A 17,945-nucleotide genomic window follows, 5' to 3' on the forward strand; every position below is an offset into this window, starting at 1 on the left:
AGTCTAACAACCACACCACCCTATACTACCCAGTCTAATAACCACACTACCCTAGTTCTTTACTACCCAGTCTAACAGCCCCACTATCCTAGTCCTATACTACCCTAGTCCTATACTACCCTAGTCCTATACTACCCTAGTCCTACACTACCCAGTCTAACAACCCCACTACCATAGTCCTATACTACCCTAGTCCTATACTACCCTAATCCTATACTACCCAGTTTAACAACCCCACTACCCTAGTCCTATACTACCCTAGTCCTATACTACCCTAGTCCTATACTACCCAGTTTAACAACCCCACTACCCTAGTCCTATACTACCCTAGTCTTATACTACCCAGTCTAACAACCCCACTACACTAGTCCTATACTACCCTAGTCCTATACTACCCTAGGTCTATACTACCCTAGTCCTATACTACCCTAGGCCTATACTACCCTAGTCTTATACTACCCAGTCTAACAACCCCCCACTACCCTAATCATATACTACCCTAGTCCCATACTACCCTAGTTCTATACTACCCTAGGCCTATACTACCCTAGTCTTATACTACCCAGTCTAACAACCCTACTACCCTAGTCCTATACTACCCTAATCCTATACTACCCAGTTCAACAACCCCACTACCCTAGTCCTCTACTACCCTAGTCCTCTACTACCCCAGTCCTATACTACCCTAGTCCTATACTACCCTAGTCTTATACTACCCAGTCTAACAGCCCCACTACACTAGTCCTATACTACCCTAGTCCTATCCTACCCTAGGTCTATACTACCCTAGTCCTATACTACCCTAGTCCTATACTACCCTAGTCCTATACTACCCTAGTCCCATACTACCCTATTTCTATACTACCCTAGTCCTATACTACCCTAGGCGTATACTACCCTAGTCCTATACTACCCAGTCTAACAACCCCACTACCCTAGTCCTATACTACCCTAGTCCTAAACTACCCTTGTCCTATACTACCCAGTCTAACAACCCCACTACACTAGTCCTATACTACCCTAGTCCTATACTACCCTAGGTCTATACTACCCTAGTCCCATACTACACTATTTCTATACTACCCTAGTCCTATACTACCCTAGGCGTATACTACCCTAGTCTTATACTACCCAGTCTAACAACCCCACTACCCTAATCATATACTACCCTAGTCCTATACTACCCTAGTTCTATACTACCCTAGTCCTATACTACCCTAGTCATATACTACCCTAGGCTTATACTACTCTAGTCTTATACTACCCAGTCTAACAACCCTACTACCCTAGTCCTATACTACCCTAATCCTATACTACCCAGTCTAACAACCCCACTACACTAGTCCTATACTACCCTAGTCCTATACTACCCTAGGTCTATACTACCCTAGTCCTATACTACCCTAGTCCTATACTACCCTAGTCCTATACTACCCAGTCTAACAGCCCCACTACCCTAGTCCTATACTACCCTAGTCCTATACTACCCTAGCCCTATACTACCCAGTCTAGACGTGATTAAGAAAGTGAAAACAGCCAAAGCTTTGTGAGTTAAAGGTCAGTCTACAGGATACAAGTCACATCTACTAATTCCTATTGTTGGACTACACATGGTATCCGCTGTTCCCCGGGTCTGTTTTCTCCGCTGGACATCTGTTGACGGATTGGATTGACTGAGTTTGTTTATTATTATTTGAACTGTGTTTATTTTGTTTATTTGTTTATTTTGTTTATTTTGTTTATTTTGTTTTAATTGTTTATTTTGTTTATTTTGTTTATTTTGTGTGGGACCATTGATATTTGGTCAAGAAGACTTTTGGACATTTTAAGGCCTTAGTTGTGTAATGAACACGATGGGAGACAGAGAGCTGGTTTGAAGCGCAGGGCACAGCAGGTGTTTATAGGTAAAGGGCCACAGGAGGAGGCAGGTAGCTGGGTCCAGGGGCAGGCAGAAGGTCGTACACAGGAGAAGGCAGGTAGCTGGGTCCAGGGGCAGGCAGAAGGTCATACACAGGGGTCCAAAAGGACAACAGTACAGGCAGGGAAAAGGCTAGTAACGTAGTCCAGGAGAACAGGCAATAGGTTGACAACAGGAAATCCGATAGGCTAAAGTACAGGCGGGGAATAGGCAAAAGGTGTCTTTAGTGAGGCAGGCCAAAACTATTATACACAGGAGGATCAAATTAGGGGAAAAACAGAGCTCCGACTAGAAGTGTTCCACAAAACAAACAATACCTCACAGTGATGGGATGCAAAGAACTGAACTAAATAGTGTGTGATAATGAAAGGCAGGTGTGTAAACAGGTGATCAGAATTCAGGTGATTGGGATCTGGAGATTGAGCTGCGTTCAGGGGATCTACATTGTTTGAGATTGTGAGTTGGAAGCAGACGTTACAGTACCCCACCACCCTCCACGGGCAGCTCTTGATGGCCTAGGAAGCTAAGCAGGGGGGCGACCCACGGGGACGTGGAGCTGGGTGGTCAGGAAGGTTACGGTGGAAAGCCAGGATCATGGCTGGGTCGAGGATGTCCCGGGCGGGGACCCAGGACCGTTCTTCGGGTCCGTACCCCTCCCAATCCACCAGGTAGTGGATGCGACCACCCAGGCACTTGGAGTCACTGGAGGATGGAGAGGGCTGTGGAAGGATGAGGAGATCCGGTAATGGCGGGGCAACTGGAGACGGTAGGTGACAGGATTGATGCGGTATGTTATTTTGAAAGGACCAATGAACCGGGGACTGAACTTTTTTGCAGGGGTCACAAAGCCAGATGTCCCAGGTAGAGAGCCACACACATTACCCAGGGTGGAAGAGTGGAGTAGGTCAGTGACGCCGATCAGCAAACCGTTTTCTGAGAGAGGGAAGCTTGATGTAGGTGCCGATGTGTGGTCTCCCAAACCTGCTCACTCCGTCGAAACCACTCATCCATGGCAGGCACAGTTCTGGGCTCTGTCTCCCATGGGAACACGGGGGGAGGTGGAGTGAGATGGAGTGAGGAATGCACCAGGGAGTTCTGTGTGTATTCCAACCAGGCTGTATAGCAACTCCACTCGTGTGGTTGGTTGGTACAGTGTTGGCGAAGATACTTCCCTATTTCCTGATTCAGGCGTTCCATATGCTCGCTGGTTTGGGGATGGTATCCGGAGGACAGGCTGATGGAGACCCCCAGTCGGTCGCAGAAGCCTCGCCACACCCTGGAGGCGAACTGGGGTCCCCGACCCGAAACGATGTCTTCCGGGATCCCATACAGACGAAACACCTGTTGGAACATGCACTCTGCCATTTCCATGGCATTAGGTAGCTGCGGAAGGGGGATGAGTCAGCACATCTTGGAGAACCGGTCCACTGCAACTAAAATAGAAGTGAATCCCAAAGAGTCTGGCAGATCAGTGAGGAAATCCATAGCGATGTGGGACCATGGTCTGTGTGGTGTAGGTAAAGGTTTGAGTTTACCGGTAAGTAGTTGGCGTGGGCTCTTTGCCCATGCACAGACGGGACAGGAAAGAACGTAATCTTAGACGCCTGCTGTTAGGGATGACCACCAGAACTTGCGTGTCAGTAGCGGTGATCCCGGGATGGCCAGAACTCAGGGAGCTATGGCACCACTGCATTAGTTGGGGTCTGATGGACGCGGGAACGTAGGTCTTTTCTGCAGGGGTGTCGGGAGGTGCTGGGTCGTGGCGTAGGGCCTCTTCGACGACAGATTGGATTTCTTTTTTTAGATTTGCATGGGTCCCACGACACAAGACAGAGGCAGGATGGGCTCGAGCTGGGTTAGAGGAAGGGGAGCCAAATAGACGGGATAAGGAATCAGCCTTCACATTTTTCTTGCCAGGCAGATAGGTGAAGTTGAATCGGGTGAAGTAGAGTGCCCAGCGAGCCTGTCTGGGGTTGAGCCGCATAGCACTTCTTAAGTACTCCAAATTGCGGTGGTCGGTAAGGACCAGGAATGGGCCCTCTAACCAGTGGCGCCACTCTTCGATAGTCAGCTTAATGGCGAGCAGCTCTCGGTTCCCGACATCATAGTTCCTCTCAGCGGGTGACAGTTTCTTGGAAAAGAAGCCACATGGGTGTAATTTTGGAGGTGTCCCTACCCACTGAGAGAGAACCGTTTCTACACCGACCTGAGATGCATCAACCTCCAGAACAAAAGGAAGAGTAGTTATCTGGCTTCCTAAGGATGGGTGCAGAGGTGAAGAGGCAGTTCAAGGTCTCAAATGCAGTAAGGTCGGTGTCGGTCCATTGGAGGGTAGAGGTTTTTGACTGGTGAGAGCTGAGAGAGGAGCTGGTTGTGCTGCTGCAGTTTCGAATGAACCGGCGGTAGTAGTCGGAAAATCCTAGGATATGTTGTAGTTCCTTTACGGTGGTAGGTTTGGGCCAGTTAAGCACGGCCATGACTTTGTCTTTGTCCATGTTGACCCCGCCTGGTGTCAACACAAAACCTAGGAAGGTTACCGTAGTAACGTGAAAGGAGCTCTTCTCAGCCTTGACATAAAGATGGTGGTGCTGTAGTCTTTTGAGGACCTGTTGCACATGCTGTACGTGCTCTGCAAGGGAGTGAGAGTAGATCAAGATATCATCAATGTACACGATGTGGATCTGGTTGGTCATGTCCTGGAAAACTTCATTCATGAAGGAATGGAAGACTGCGGGAGCATTGGTGAGACCGTAGGGAATGACCAGGTATTCGTAGTGGCCCCTAGCGGTTTTGTACACTGTCTTCCACTCATCCCCACTTCAGATATAGACCAGATTGTAAGTACCACGTAGGTCCAGTTTGGAGTAGATGGTAGCCTGTTCAACTTGTTCTAGTGCGGCCGGAATCAGAGGAAGAGGGAAGCGATTCTTGATGGTAAGGTCATTGAGGGGTCGGTAATCAATGCAGGGACGGAGACTATATCATCCCTTTTTTCATAAACGATAAACTGGATGCAGCCGCAGACATGGATGGACAGATGAATCCCATGTCGAGTGCCTCTTCTATATAGGTGTCTATAGCCTCATTCTCTGAGATGAAAAAGGGGTAGATCCGACCCTTAAGGGGCGATGCCCCAGGAAGGAGGTCGATCGCGCCGTCCTCCGGGCGATGCGGTGTCCATTCTGCCCCCTTTTCCTTGCTGTAGACACACCCTGGAACTGGGCATAAACAGGTGGGATGTGGGTTGGACTGGCAGACTCCGATCCTTCTATAGAGGTGGCTCGACAGAGTAGACTGAAGCAGTTCTTAAAACAGGCGGGAGACCATGACAGCAGTTCCCCTTACCGCCAGGAGATGGCAGGGTCATGAAGGTTTAGCCAGGGGTGACCGAGGATTAGGGGTTCTTTAGGTGAAGACAACACCATTAACTGAATGACCTCAGAGTGAAGTAGGCCAATCTGAAAGGTGATACTTTCGGTCATGCGAGTCACAAGACCAGTTCCAAGAGGTTGTCCGTCCAGCGTATTAATCCTAAAGGTGTGGATTAACAGCGATTAGTTTGACCTGAGTCGCCCCATTAGCAGAAAGAAGAGCCAGGATACCAAACTGCCTTTTGGTAATATTCACCAGTAGGTTGCCAATGGACTCGGACATCTAGATGTATTGGTTTAGGTCAGTTAAATCTCCTCTGCAGGCCTGTAACTCCCGATTTAGACCCCTCCGGTAGACTGTAAGGAGAGCTGTTTGACTCTATCCACTGCCGGCAGCCATGGTAAGGGCATACTCAGTGGTGGAGCGACGGCCCTTTCGCAGCTCACATAACAGGTCCCCCGGTGTGATGACCTGAAGCTGAATGGTCGAACACCTCCTTGAAGAGGTAGAAACGCGATTCAGAGGACAGATCAGATATTTGAGCGGCCCACAGGGTTGTGACCCAATCCAGAGCTTTGCCTGTGAGTAGGGAGGTGACGAGGGAGATGATGAAGTCCACCCTGTCTTTGTCAGAGGTGTAGTCAGCGGGGGGGTGGTCTATGGACAGGTCACACTGCATGAGAAATCCTTGACATTTCCCCGGGGAGCCGTCATATTTATTAGGCAAGGATATGGGGGGAAAATGAACAAGAAGAGGCTGTGGCACCTGATATCGGTGAAGCAGGAATGGACTGGTCGAAGGAGGTCGCAGAGTTCATCGATTCGTTCCTCCTGTTGGGGTAGACGTAGCTGCAGCTCCGCTGAATCCATCTGTTGTTTTTGGTGAGGTATTCTGTTCTGGCTATCTGGTATTCTGTTCTGGCTATCTGGTACTCTGTTCTGGCTATCTGGTACTCTGTTCTGGCTATCTGGTACTCTGTTCTGGCTATCTGGTACTCTGTTCTGGCTATCTGGTACTCTGTTCTGGCTATCTGGTACTCTGTTCTGGCTATCTGGTACTCTGTTCTGGTACTCTGTTCTGGCTATCTGGTATTCTGTTCTGGCTATCTGGTATTCTGTTCTGGCTATCTGGTATTCTGTTCTGGCTATCTGGTACTCTGTTCTGGCTATCTGGCATTCTGTTCTGGCTATCTGGCATTCTGTTCTGGCTATCTGGTATTCTGTTCTGGCTATCTGGTATTCTGTTTATGGGCAGCAGGTAGCCTAGTGGTTAGAGCGTTGGACTAGTAACCAAAAGGTTGCAAGATTGAATCCCTGAGCTGACAAGGTAAAAATCTGTCATTCTGCCCCTGAACAAGGCAGTTAACCCCACTGTTCCTAGGCTGACATGGGAGACAGAAAGCTGGTTTCAAGTGCAGCAAGTGTTTATTGTAAAGGACCACAGGAGGTGGCAGGTAGCTGGGTCCAGGGGCAGGCAGAAGGTCATACACAGGGGGTCCAAAAAGGCAACAGTACAGGCAGGGAAAAGGCTAGTATTGTTGCCCGGGAGATCAGGCAATAGGTCGATATCAGGAAATCCAATAGGCTAAAGTACATGCCAGGAATAGGCAAAAGCTGTTGTTAGTGAGAAAGGCCAAAACTATCATACACAGGAGGATTAAATTACGGAAAAAAACAGAGCTCCGAATAGAAGTGTGTATCAAAACAAACAATAAATCACAGTGATGGGATGCAAAGAACTGAACTAAATAGTGTGTGATAATGACGAACAGGTGATTGCGATCCGGAGAGTGAGCTGCGTTCAGGGGATCTATGTGTTTGAGATTGTGAGTTGGAAGCAGACGTTACAGGTTGTTTTTGTTTACACACCCATCTTCAAACCACACGCACCCCTCAATTGGGAGGGAATGCAGACAATTGCAGGTCCTCTAAGGTTGATGACTGGGATCTTTCTGGTCAGTTGTTTCTATGACGTTTCCTCAGAGTTGCTCATCATTATTCTAGTAGGAGGTATTATTGGTTGGGTTACCCCTGTGCTGTGACTGGTGTTCACATGTAGCCTGTTGGCCTATCTGGCTATCAGGCTACACGACCAACAGGCTACACTCTAGTCTCCACTGGCTATCTAGCCATCAGGCTACACGACCAACAGGCTACACTCTAGTCTCCACTGGCTATCTAGCCATCAGGCTACACGACCAACAGGCTACACTCTAGTCCCAACTGGCTATCTGGCCATCAGGCTCCACGGCCAACCTTCTACACTCTAGTCTCCACTGGCTATCTGGCCATTAGGCTACACGGCCAACCTTCTACACTCTAGTCTCCACTGGCTATCTGGCCATCAGGCTACACGGCCAACCTTCTACACTCTAGTCTCCACTGGCTATCTGGCCAACAGGCTACACTCTAGTCTCTACTGGCTATCTGGCCAACAGGCAACACTCTAGTCTACTGGCTATCTGGCCAAAAGACTACACTCTAGTCTACTGGCTATCTGGCCAACAGGCTACACTCTAGTGCCTACTGGTTATCTGGCCAACAGTCTGTTCTGCTGATGTGTGTGTCTGGTAGTGGTAGTCTCGCTCTCCAACTCTTCTCCTATCGGCAGGGTTAATACCTAACTGGCACCCCAACAAAAATCGTTATCTTTACCCCTCTCTAACAACACCTCTACAGAACTGATTTACAATTTAGTGCTGTGATGTTTTCATCCTGTTTTAATGTATAGCATTATCATAACGCTATATTCCCTTTACAACCTACTGTTTAACGGTCTCCCAGCCCATAGTGGCCTACAAATACTATCATTACATAAAGAATTTCAACCAAATATTTTAAAAATGTTTTTTCAACATATTGCTCGCCATGTGAGCCAGACCGCAAAACCCCCAGTGATCGGGATAGACCTTCTCCCTCAGACTGCTGACTAACAGAGGGATACTGAATGAGTGGTGAGTGGAGGCTGAAGCAGAGGGATACTGAATGAGTGGTGAGTGGAGGCTGAAGAGTCTGAAGCAGAGGGATACTGAATGAGTGGTAAGTGGAGGCTGAAGAGTCTGAAGCAGAGGGATACTGAATGAGTGGTAAGTGGAGGCTGAAGAGACTGAAGCAGAGGGATACTGAATGAGTGGTGAGTGGAGGCTGAAGAGACTGAAGCAGAGGGATACTGAATGAGTGGTGAGTGGAGGCTGAAGCAGAGGGATACTGAATGAGTTGTAAGCGGAGGCTGAAGCAGAGGGATACTGAATGAGTGGTAAGTGGAGGCCGAAGTAGAGGGATACTGAATGAGTGGTGAGTGGAGGCTGAAGCAGAGGGATACTGAATGAGTGGTGAGTGGAGGCTGAAGCAGAGGGATACTGAATGAGTGGTGAGTGGAGGCCGAAGCAGAGGGATACTGAATGAGTGGTGAGTGGAGGCTGAAGCAGAGGGATACTGAATGAGTGGTGAGTGGAGGCCGAAGCAGAGGGATACTGAATGAGTGGTGAGTGGAGGCTGAAGCAGAGGGATACTGAATGAGTGGTAAGTGGAGGCTGAAGCAGAGGGATACTGAATGAGTGGTAAGTGGAGGCCGAAGTAGAGGGATACTGAATGAGTGGTGAGTGGAGGCTGAAGCAGAGGGATACTGAATGAGTGGTGAGTGGAGGCTGAAGCAGAGGGATACTGAATGAGTGGTGAGTGGAGGCCGAAGCAGAGGGATACTGAATGAGTGGTGAGTGGAGGCTGAAGCAGAGGGATACTGAATGAGTGGTGAGTGGAGGCTGAAGCAGAGGGATACTGAATGAGTGGTAAGTGGAGGCTGAAGCAGAGATGGGAGGAGCAAGAAGGAGCCAGAAACACCCTCTTAGTGTAGAAAAAAATGAAGCGCAATAGTAGTAGTACTGTAGTAATACTGTAGTAGTACTGTAGTAATACTGCATTTGGGGAAAATGCAGTAGAACACTGTGTGGAATGTGAAGAAAAAAAAGTAATTAAAGTAATTAAAAAGTAATAAAATATTACCATTACATTACCATAGTGTCAGTCAATGCTCTTTGATCTGAGAAGAAAACACCAGCACGGAGTTATCAAAATGTAAATGAGAATGTTAATTTTGTTTTTCCTAGTAGCCAAATCGTAGAGAAGTGGAATGAATGGGTCGTTATGGAATCTCTTGCCCCCCCCGGGAAAGAAAACACATCTCCCAAATGTCTAACCTAGTGAGAAATATGGTTATGTGTGAATTTGCTTCATTTACTATCAATCCTCAATTAACATATTTAAATCATTTATAAGATACTGAAATCTCTTTTGGTCATTTGTAGCTCAGTTGGTAGAGCATGGGGCTTGTAACGTCACGGTAGTGGGTTGGATTCCCGGGACCACCACTAGTCGCTTTGGATAAAAGTGTCTATTAAATGGAATTATTATTATTTATAATATCTGATTCATATATATTAGGGTACTTTCCATGATGTGGACAGTATTTTATTTTACCTTTATTTAACTAGGCAAGTCAGTTAAAGAACAAATTCTTATTTTCAATGACGGCCTAGGAACAGTGGGTTAACTGCCTTGTTCAGGTGCAGAACGACAGATTTGTACCTTGTCAGGTCGGGGATTTGAACTTGCAACCTTTCGGTTACTAGTCCAACGCTCAAACCACTAGGCTACCTGTCGCCCCGTCTTACTGAGTCTATACATTAGCCTGCCACCCCTCTCATCTAAACACTAGTCTACCTGCCACCCCTACACTCTAACCACTAGGCTACCTGCCGCCCCTACACTCTAACCATTAGTCTACCTGCCACCCCTACACTCTAATCACTAGGCTACCTGCCGCCCCTCCACTCTAACCATTAGTCTACCTGCCACCCCTCCACTCTAACCACTAGGCTACCTGCCACCCCTACACTCTAACCACTAGGCTACCTGCCGTCCCTACACTCTAACCACTAGGCTACCTGCCGCCCCTACACTCTAACCACTAGGCTACCTGCCGCCCCTACACTCTAACCACTAGGTTACCTGCCGCCCCTCCCCTCTAACCACTAGGCTACCTGCCGCCCCTCCACTCTAACCACTAGGCTACCTGCCGCCTCTACACTCTAACCACTAGGCTACCTGCCGCCTCTACACTCTAACCACTAGTCTACCTGCCACCCCTAAACTCTAACCACTAGGCTACCTGCCGCCCCTACACTCTAACCACTAGGCTACCTGCCGACCCTACACTCTAACCATTAGTCTACCTGCCACCCCTACACTCTAATCACTAGGCTACCTGCCGCCCCTACACTCTAACCATTAGTCTACCTGCCGCCCCTCCACTCTAACCACTAGGCTACCCTGCCGCCCCGCCACTCTAACCACTAGGCTACCCCACCCCTCCACTCTAACCACTAGGCTACCTGCCGCCCCTCCACTCTAACCACTAGGCTACCTGCCGCCCCTACACTCTAACCATTAGTATACCCTGCCGCCCCTCCACTCTAACCACTAGGCTACCCCGCCCCTCCACTCTAACCATTAGTCTACCTGCCGCCCCTCCACTCTAACCACTAGTCTACCTGCCGCCCCTCCACTCTAACCATTAGTCTACCCTGCCGCCCCTCCACTCTAACCACTAGGCTGCCCCGCACCTCCACTCTAACCACTAGGCTATCCTGCCGCCCCTCCACTCTAACCACTAGGCTACCCTGCCGCCCCTACACTCTAATCACTAGGCTACCCTGCCGCGCCTACACTCTAACCACTAGGCTACCTGCCGTCCCTACACTCTAACCACTAGGCTACCTGCCGCCCCTACACTCTAACCACTAGGCTACCTGCCGCCCCTACACTCTAACCACTAGGTTACCTGCCGCCCCTCCCCTCTAACCACTAGGCTACCTGCCGCCCCTCCACTCTAACCACTAGGCTACCTGCCGCCTCTACACTCTAACCACTAGGCTACCTGCCGCCTCTACACTCTAACCACTAGTCTACCTGCCACCCCTACACTCTAACCACTAGGCTACCTGCCGCCCCTCCACTCTAACCACTAGGCTACCTGCCACCCCTACACTCTAACCATTAGTCTACCTGCCACCCCTACACTCTAACCACTAGGCTACCCCGCACCTCCACTCTAACCACTAGGCTATCCTGCCGCCCCTCCACTCTAACCACTAGGCTACCCTGCCGCCCCTACACTCTAATCACTAGGCTACCTGCCGCGCCTACACTCTAACCACTAGGCTACCCTGCCACCTCTACACTCTAACCACTAGGCTACCCTGTCACCTCTACACTCTAACCATTAGTCTACCTGCCGCCCCTCCACTCTAACCACTAGGCTACCTGCCGCCCCTACATTCTAACCATTAGTCTACCCTGCCGCCCCTCCACTCTAACCACTAGGCTACCCCGCACCTCCACTCTAACCACTAGGCTATCCTGCCGCCCCTCCACTCTAACCACTAGGCTACCCTGCCGCCCCTACACTCTAATCACTAGGCTACCCTGCCGCCCCTACACTCTAACCACTAGGCTACCCTGCCACCTCTACACTCTAACCACTAGGCTACCCTGCCACCTCTACACTCTAACCACTAGGCTACCCTGCCGCCCCTCCACTCTAACCACTAGGCTACCCTGCCACCCCTACACTCTAACCACTAGGCTACCTGCCGCCCCTCCCCTCTAACCACTAGGCTACCCTGCCGCCCCTACACTCTAACCACTAGAATACCTGCCACCCCTCCACTCTAACCACTAGGCTACCTGCCGCCCCTCCACTCTAACCACTAGGCTACCTGCCGCGCCTACACTCTAACCACTAGTCTACCTGCCCCCCATACACTCTAACCACTAGGCTACCTCCCGCCCCGCCCCTCCACTCTAACCACTAGGCTACCTACCGACCCTACACTCTAACCACTAGGCTACCCTGCCACCCCTCCCCTCTAACCACTAGGCTACCCTGCCACCCCTACACTCTAACCACTAGGCTACCTGCCGCCCCTACGCTCTAACCACTAGTCTACCTCCCGCCCCGCCCCTCCCCTCTAACCACTAGGCTACCTGCCACCCCTACACTCTAACCACTAGGCTACCCTGCCACCCCTACACTCTAACCACTAGGCTACCTGCCGCCCCTACACTCTAACCATTATTCTACCTGCCGCCCCTCCACTCTAACCACTAGACTACCCTGCCGCCCCTCCCCTCTTAACCACTAGGCTACCCTGCCGCCCCTCCACTCTAACCACTAGGCTACCCAGCCCCTCCACTCTAACCACTAGGCTACCTGCCGCCCCTCCACTCTAACCACTAGTATACCTGCCGCCCCTACACTCTAACCATTAGTCTACCTGCCGCCCCTCCCCTCTAACCACTAGGCTACCCTGCCGCCCCTACACTCTAACCACTAGAATACCTGCCACCCCTCCACTCTAACCACTAGGCTACCCCGCCCCTCGACTCTAACCACTAGGCTACCTGCCGCCCCTCCAATCTAACCACTAGGCTACCTGCCGCCCCTACACTCTAACCATTAGTCTACCTGCCACCTCTACACTCTAACCACTAGGCTACCCTGCCACCTCTACACTCTAACCACTAGGCTACCCTGCCGCCCCTCAACTCTAACCACTAGGCTACCCTGCCACCCCTACACTCTAACCACTAGGCTACCTGCCGCCCCTCCCCTCTAACCACTAGGCTACCCTGCCGCCCCTACACTCTAACCACTAGAATACCTGCCACCCCTCCACTCTAAACACTAGGCTACCTGCCGCCCCTCCACTCTAACCACTAGGCTACCTCCCACCCCTCCACTCTAACCACTAGGCTACCTCCCGCCCCTACACTCTAACCACTAGGCTACCCTGCCTCCCCTCCACTCTAACCACTAGGCTACCTCCCGCCCCGCCCCTCCACTCTAACCACTAGGCTACCTGCCGCCCCTCCACTCTAACCACTAGGCTACCCTCCCGCCCCGCCCCTCCACTCTAACCACTAGGCTACCTGCCCCCCCACCACTCTAACCACTAGGCTACCTGCCGCCACTCCACTCTAACCACTAGGCTACCCTGCCACTCCTGCACCTAACCACTAGGCTACCTCCCGCCCCTCCACTCTAACCACTAGGCTACCTGCCGCCCCTCCACTCTAACCACTAGGCTACCTCCCGCCCCCGTACGTGTTACTGCATCACACAAGCTGACGTTTTGACCGCGTCTCATTGGGAGGAATTACACCGTGGTGACATTAGTGTACATGTTTAAAGTCGATGACACACTTGGTTTTTGTACTGTTGATTTCGTTATAGGCGCTGGGGGTCGCAAGACTTCGAACGCAGCCATCATTTTCTTTCTTAAATGGCACAGAGAATTCGGGGCGATCTTTCGATAAAAGTCTCTGGCCATACACCAATACACGGATTTAACAGTCTGACTAGCAGCCAACCATTGGCTGGTATCCCATGGTGGGTCGTGATTTGTTGAAGTTAACTAACAGAAAAAGTGATTTGTTCCCTTTTCCATGATGGCAGCCTCCCAAAATCAACATCATGACATTCCACGTTCTACAAGTTCACATCTAATCAATCATGTAAATGTTATTCCCAGTTTCCGTGTGGCGTTTGTATAATGTACGTTTAAGCAACGATAAAACCCCCAACGTTTGATCCTCCGTTTTATTGATTTCAACGTGATATTGATACGAGTGATTGACAGAACAGTGTTGCGTTTCCCTTTCTGTTGACGAGCCCCGTAATCAATTCCAGAAATCGCGAAAATGGGTTTACCTTGCCTACTAATGAGGGGCCTAAAATAGATGGTAGTAAACAAACAGTGAGTAGAGTGACAGTATTTACCTCCATACACCCCGCCTGGTTCCTGTCTCCTTCTCCATGCCTCCCCTCTCTGCTCTGGCCGGCAGACCCCAGTCTCTTCTCCTCCCTGAAGCTCTGTTCCAACAGCTTCTTGTTCAGCAGACGGGCTGCGTTCTCTGCCAGCGTGTATCCAGGCGGGGCAGACAGGTCCTGGCGTATACTGACCACCTCCGGTGTCCTCTCCCCTCCTGTTCCCCCCGGCCCTCCCTGGGTGTCTACTATCAGCTGCACCGGGCTGGGAGAACGCCCGCGGACATTCCTCAGGAACTCCTGGGCTGCTCCAAGGGACCTGGGGTCTGAGGGTGGTAGGCTGGGTACCCCTGGCCCCCCGGGAGGTGAGGGGTCAGGGGGAGCGGGGCGGGTGCGGCTTGGGGACTTGGTGAATTTGGACTGCAGGGGTTCGTAAGCTACGGGGGTGTGGTCTATGATGTTGAAGAGGCTGGACAGGCCGTCGTTAATGGTGGTGTGGACGGGAGAGTCCCTGGTGGTGGTGGAACGAGCCCAGGCCGACTCAGAGGCTCCCTGTTATTATACATTAACACTTAGAGAGGCCTCAGGCAGCTGACTACAACAATACGTAGAGAAATATGACTGAGGATTCAAAACAATAACTACCTTCTGGGGGGTGGTGGGAGTCGGAACCCTGGGGCCGGTCGTGGAGCTGGAGGAGGCCCCCACAGGGAGGTCAGCCTTCGATGATGTCGACAACTTCCTCTGGAGCTTAGGAGAACCGTACTTAGGAGAACAACATGTCCGCTCGAACTTGGACTGGACTACAGGAGAGTACTGTATCTTGCGGATGTTTCTGGAGGGGGAGGAGATGGGGGTGGAGCCTCCTCCTATAGGGGTGAGGCAGCGGTGGGGGGAGCTGGTGAGGTTGCGGAGGATGTCAGTTTGTAAGCCCACACTGATGGTCTGGGTGGTCTGGGTTCCCCGAGTAGTGAAACCGTTGGTTTGACACGCCGTGTCTCGGAGCTATTAGGTTGAGAAGATAAAGTTGTAGAAATTAGAAGAATAAACTACATATACATTGACTGGTTCGTGCACAGTGGCTTGTGAAAGTTTTCACCCCCTTGGCATTTTTCTTATTTTGTTGCCTTACACCCTGGAATTAAAATAGATTTGTACATTTAAAAAAAAACAATTTATTTAGTGCCGACTACCACTTTGAAGATGCAAAATATTTTTTAATATGAAACCAGCAAGAAATAAGACGAAAAAACAGAACTTGAGCGTGAATAATAATAGTCAATACTTTGTAGAGCCACCTTTTGCAGCAATTACAGCTGCAAGTCTCTTGGGGTATGTCTCTATAAACTTGGCACATCTAGCCACTGGGATTTCTTCAAGTTGGATGGGTTCTGCTGATATACAGCAATCTTTAAGTCATACCACAGATTCTCAATTGGATTGAGGTCTGGGCTTTGACTAGGCAATTACAAGACATTTAAATGTCTCCCCTTAAACCACTCAAGTGTTGCTTTAGCAGTATGCTTAGGGTCATTGTCCTGCTGGAAGGTGAACCTCTGTCCCAGTCTCAAAACTGTTTTCCCTCAAGAATTCCCCTGTATTTAGCTCCATCCAGTATTCCTTCAATTCTGACCAGTTTCCCAGTCCCTGCTGATGAAAAAACATCCCCACAGCAGGAGGCTGCCACCACCATGCTTCATTGTGGGGATGGTGTTCTCGGGGTGATGAGGTGTTGGGTTTGCGCCAGACATAGCGTTTTCCTTGATGGCCAAGAAGCTCAATTTTAGTCTTATCTGACCAGAGTACTTCTTCCATATGTTTGGGGAGTCTCCCATGCCTTTTGGCGAACACCAAACATGTTTGCTTATTTTTTTCTTTAAGCAATGGCTTTTTTCTGAGCTCTCTTCCATAAAGCCAGCTCTGGAGTGTACTGCTTAAAGTGGTCCTATGGACAGATACTCCAATCTCCGCTGTGGAGCTTTGCAGCTCCTTCAGGGTTATCTTTGGTCTCTTTGTTGCCTCTCTGATTAATGCTCTCCTTGCCTGGTCAGTGAGTTTTGTGGGCGTCCCAGTTTTGTTGTGGTTCCATATTCGTTCCATTTTTTAAATAATGGATTTAATGGTGCTCCGTAGGATGTTCAAAGTCTCAAGATATTTTTTTATAACCCAACCCTGATCTGTACTTCTCCACAACTTTGTCCCTGACCTGTTTGGAGAGCTCATTGGTCTTCATGGTGCCGCTTGCTTGGTGGTGCCTCTTTCTTAGTGGTGTTGCAGACTCTGGGGCCTTTCAGAACAGGTGTATATATACTGAGATCATATGACAGATCATGTGACACTTAGATTGCACACAGGTGGACTATATTTAACAAATTATGTAACTTCTGAAGGTAATTGGTTGCACCAGATCTTATTTATTTATTTATTTCATAGCAAAGGGGTGAATACGCACCACTTTTCCGTTAAATAATTATTTATTTTTTAAACAAGTTATTTTTTTTCATTTCACTTCACCAATTTGGACTATTTTGTGTATGTCCATTACATGAAATCCAATTAAAAATCTATTTAAATGACAGGTTGTAATGCAACAAAATAGGAAAAACGCCAAGGGGGATGAATACTTTTGCAAGGCACTGTACACAAGATAACCTTGACCTTTAGTTTAGAATGTACACAAGAAAATCTTTATTTCTAAATCCTGTCCAAACAATTGAATTGGCCAATCAAGTTGTAGTGACATCTGAAGGAGGATCACCGGAGCTCAATTTGGAGTGTCAGATCAAAAGGGTGCGAATACTTATGGAAATGAGATATTTCTGTCTTTTATTTTCAATAAATCTGAAAGAATTTGTAAAAACACGTTTTCTCATTGTGTGTAGATGGGTAAGAATGTTTATTTATTTAATACATTTTGAATTGTAACACAACAACATGTGGAATAAGTGAAGGTTCACTTTCTGACGACACTGAATACAATAGAAAGGTGAACTAAGTGAAATGTACAGCTAGATAAACAACAACAACAACAACAACGTGAACAGACCTGTCTGTGTTGCTCCAGGAGGTCCGAGGTACCAGGGCCTGAGCGGTAGTTCCGTACGGAGAAGGCCACCTCCTTCATGTCATCACTGAGGTTCCGTGACAGCTGCAGCTCCAGAGATGAGGCGTACCCCACCGTGGGGATGGGGCCCACGCCAGACGGAACCCTAAGTCCGCCTCCCAGTCCACTCCCACCCTCTAATAACTCCTTATGACAGGTGGAGGGCCACCTACCATTACCAAATACCTCGTCTGGTCCCCCTACCCCAGGGGGATCCCCCACCTCACCGCCACCCCCTCGCCCTTTGGTCCCTTTGGGGTACATGTAGTCCTGTTCAGGGGTTCCTGGGGGTCGGGTGGGGCTGTGGGAGACATGGACACTTGCCCCCCCTCCTCTGTTACCCCCGTTACCCCTGAGAGGGGAGTGCTGGCAGAGGGGATGGGGTTCAGGGCTGGACAGGGTGTTAGTAGTAAGCGTAGCACTGGTTGTCAGGAACCACAAGGCTGGCTGGAATGGTTCTGGAACTCATAGAGAGAGAATTCAGAATGATTGGAATTTAGAATGATTCAAATGATTAGAGTGATCGGAATTTAGAATGATTGGAATTTAGAATGATTGGAATTTAGAATGATTCAAATGATTAGAATGATCGGAATTTAGAATGATTGGAATTTAGAATGATTCAAATGACTCAAATTGTTAGAATGAGTGGAATTTAGAATGATTCAAATGACTCAAATGATTAGAATGATTGGAATTTAGAATGATTCAAATGACTCAAATGA

At 49.4% G+C, this 17,945-nt stretch overlaps 1 protein-coding gene across 6 annotated transcripts in view; it reads right to left on the minus strand.

The window, feature by feature from the left end:
- LOC110518901 (microtubule cross-linking factor 1) overlaps window positions 1-17,945 on the minus strand; it is a 254,295-nt gene that overhangs the window by 14,629 nt on the left and 221,721 nt on the right. For 3 of the 6 annotated variants that reach the window (XM_036986668.1, XM_036986663.1, XM_036986669.1), the window contains exons 14-16: window positions 17,164-17,684; window positions 14,763-15,122; window positions 14,130-14,669 (exon numbers count right to left, since the gene is read on the minus strand). In XM_036986668.1, coding sequence (XP_036842563.1) covers window positions 14,130-14,669; window positions 14,763-15,122; window positions 17,164-17,684 — 1,421 coding nt within the window. Of the gene's footprint in view, window positions 1-9,292; window positions 9,330-14,129; window positions 14,670-14,762; window positions 15,123-17,163; window positions 17,685-17,945 lie in introns of all 6 variants that reach the window. The other 3 variants (XM_036986667.1, XM_036986666.1, XM_036986665.1) reach the window with 3 other exon arrangements.

The sequence above is a fragment of the Oncorhynchus mykiss genome, chromosome 8 (genome assembly GCF_013265735.2).
Source record: "Oncorhynchus mykiss isolate Arlee chromosome 8, USDA_OmykA_1.1, whole genome shotgun sequence".
NCBI lineage: Eukaryota > Metazoa > Chordata > Actinopteri > Salmoniformes > Salmonidae > Oncorhynchus > Oncorhynchus mykiss.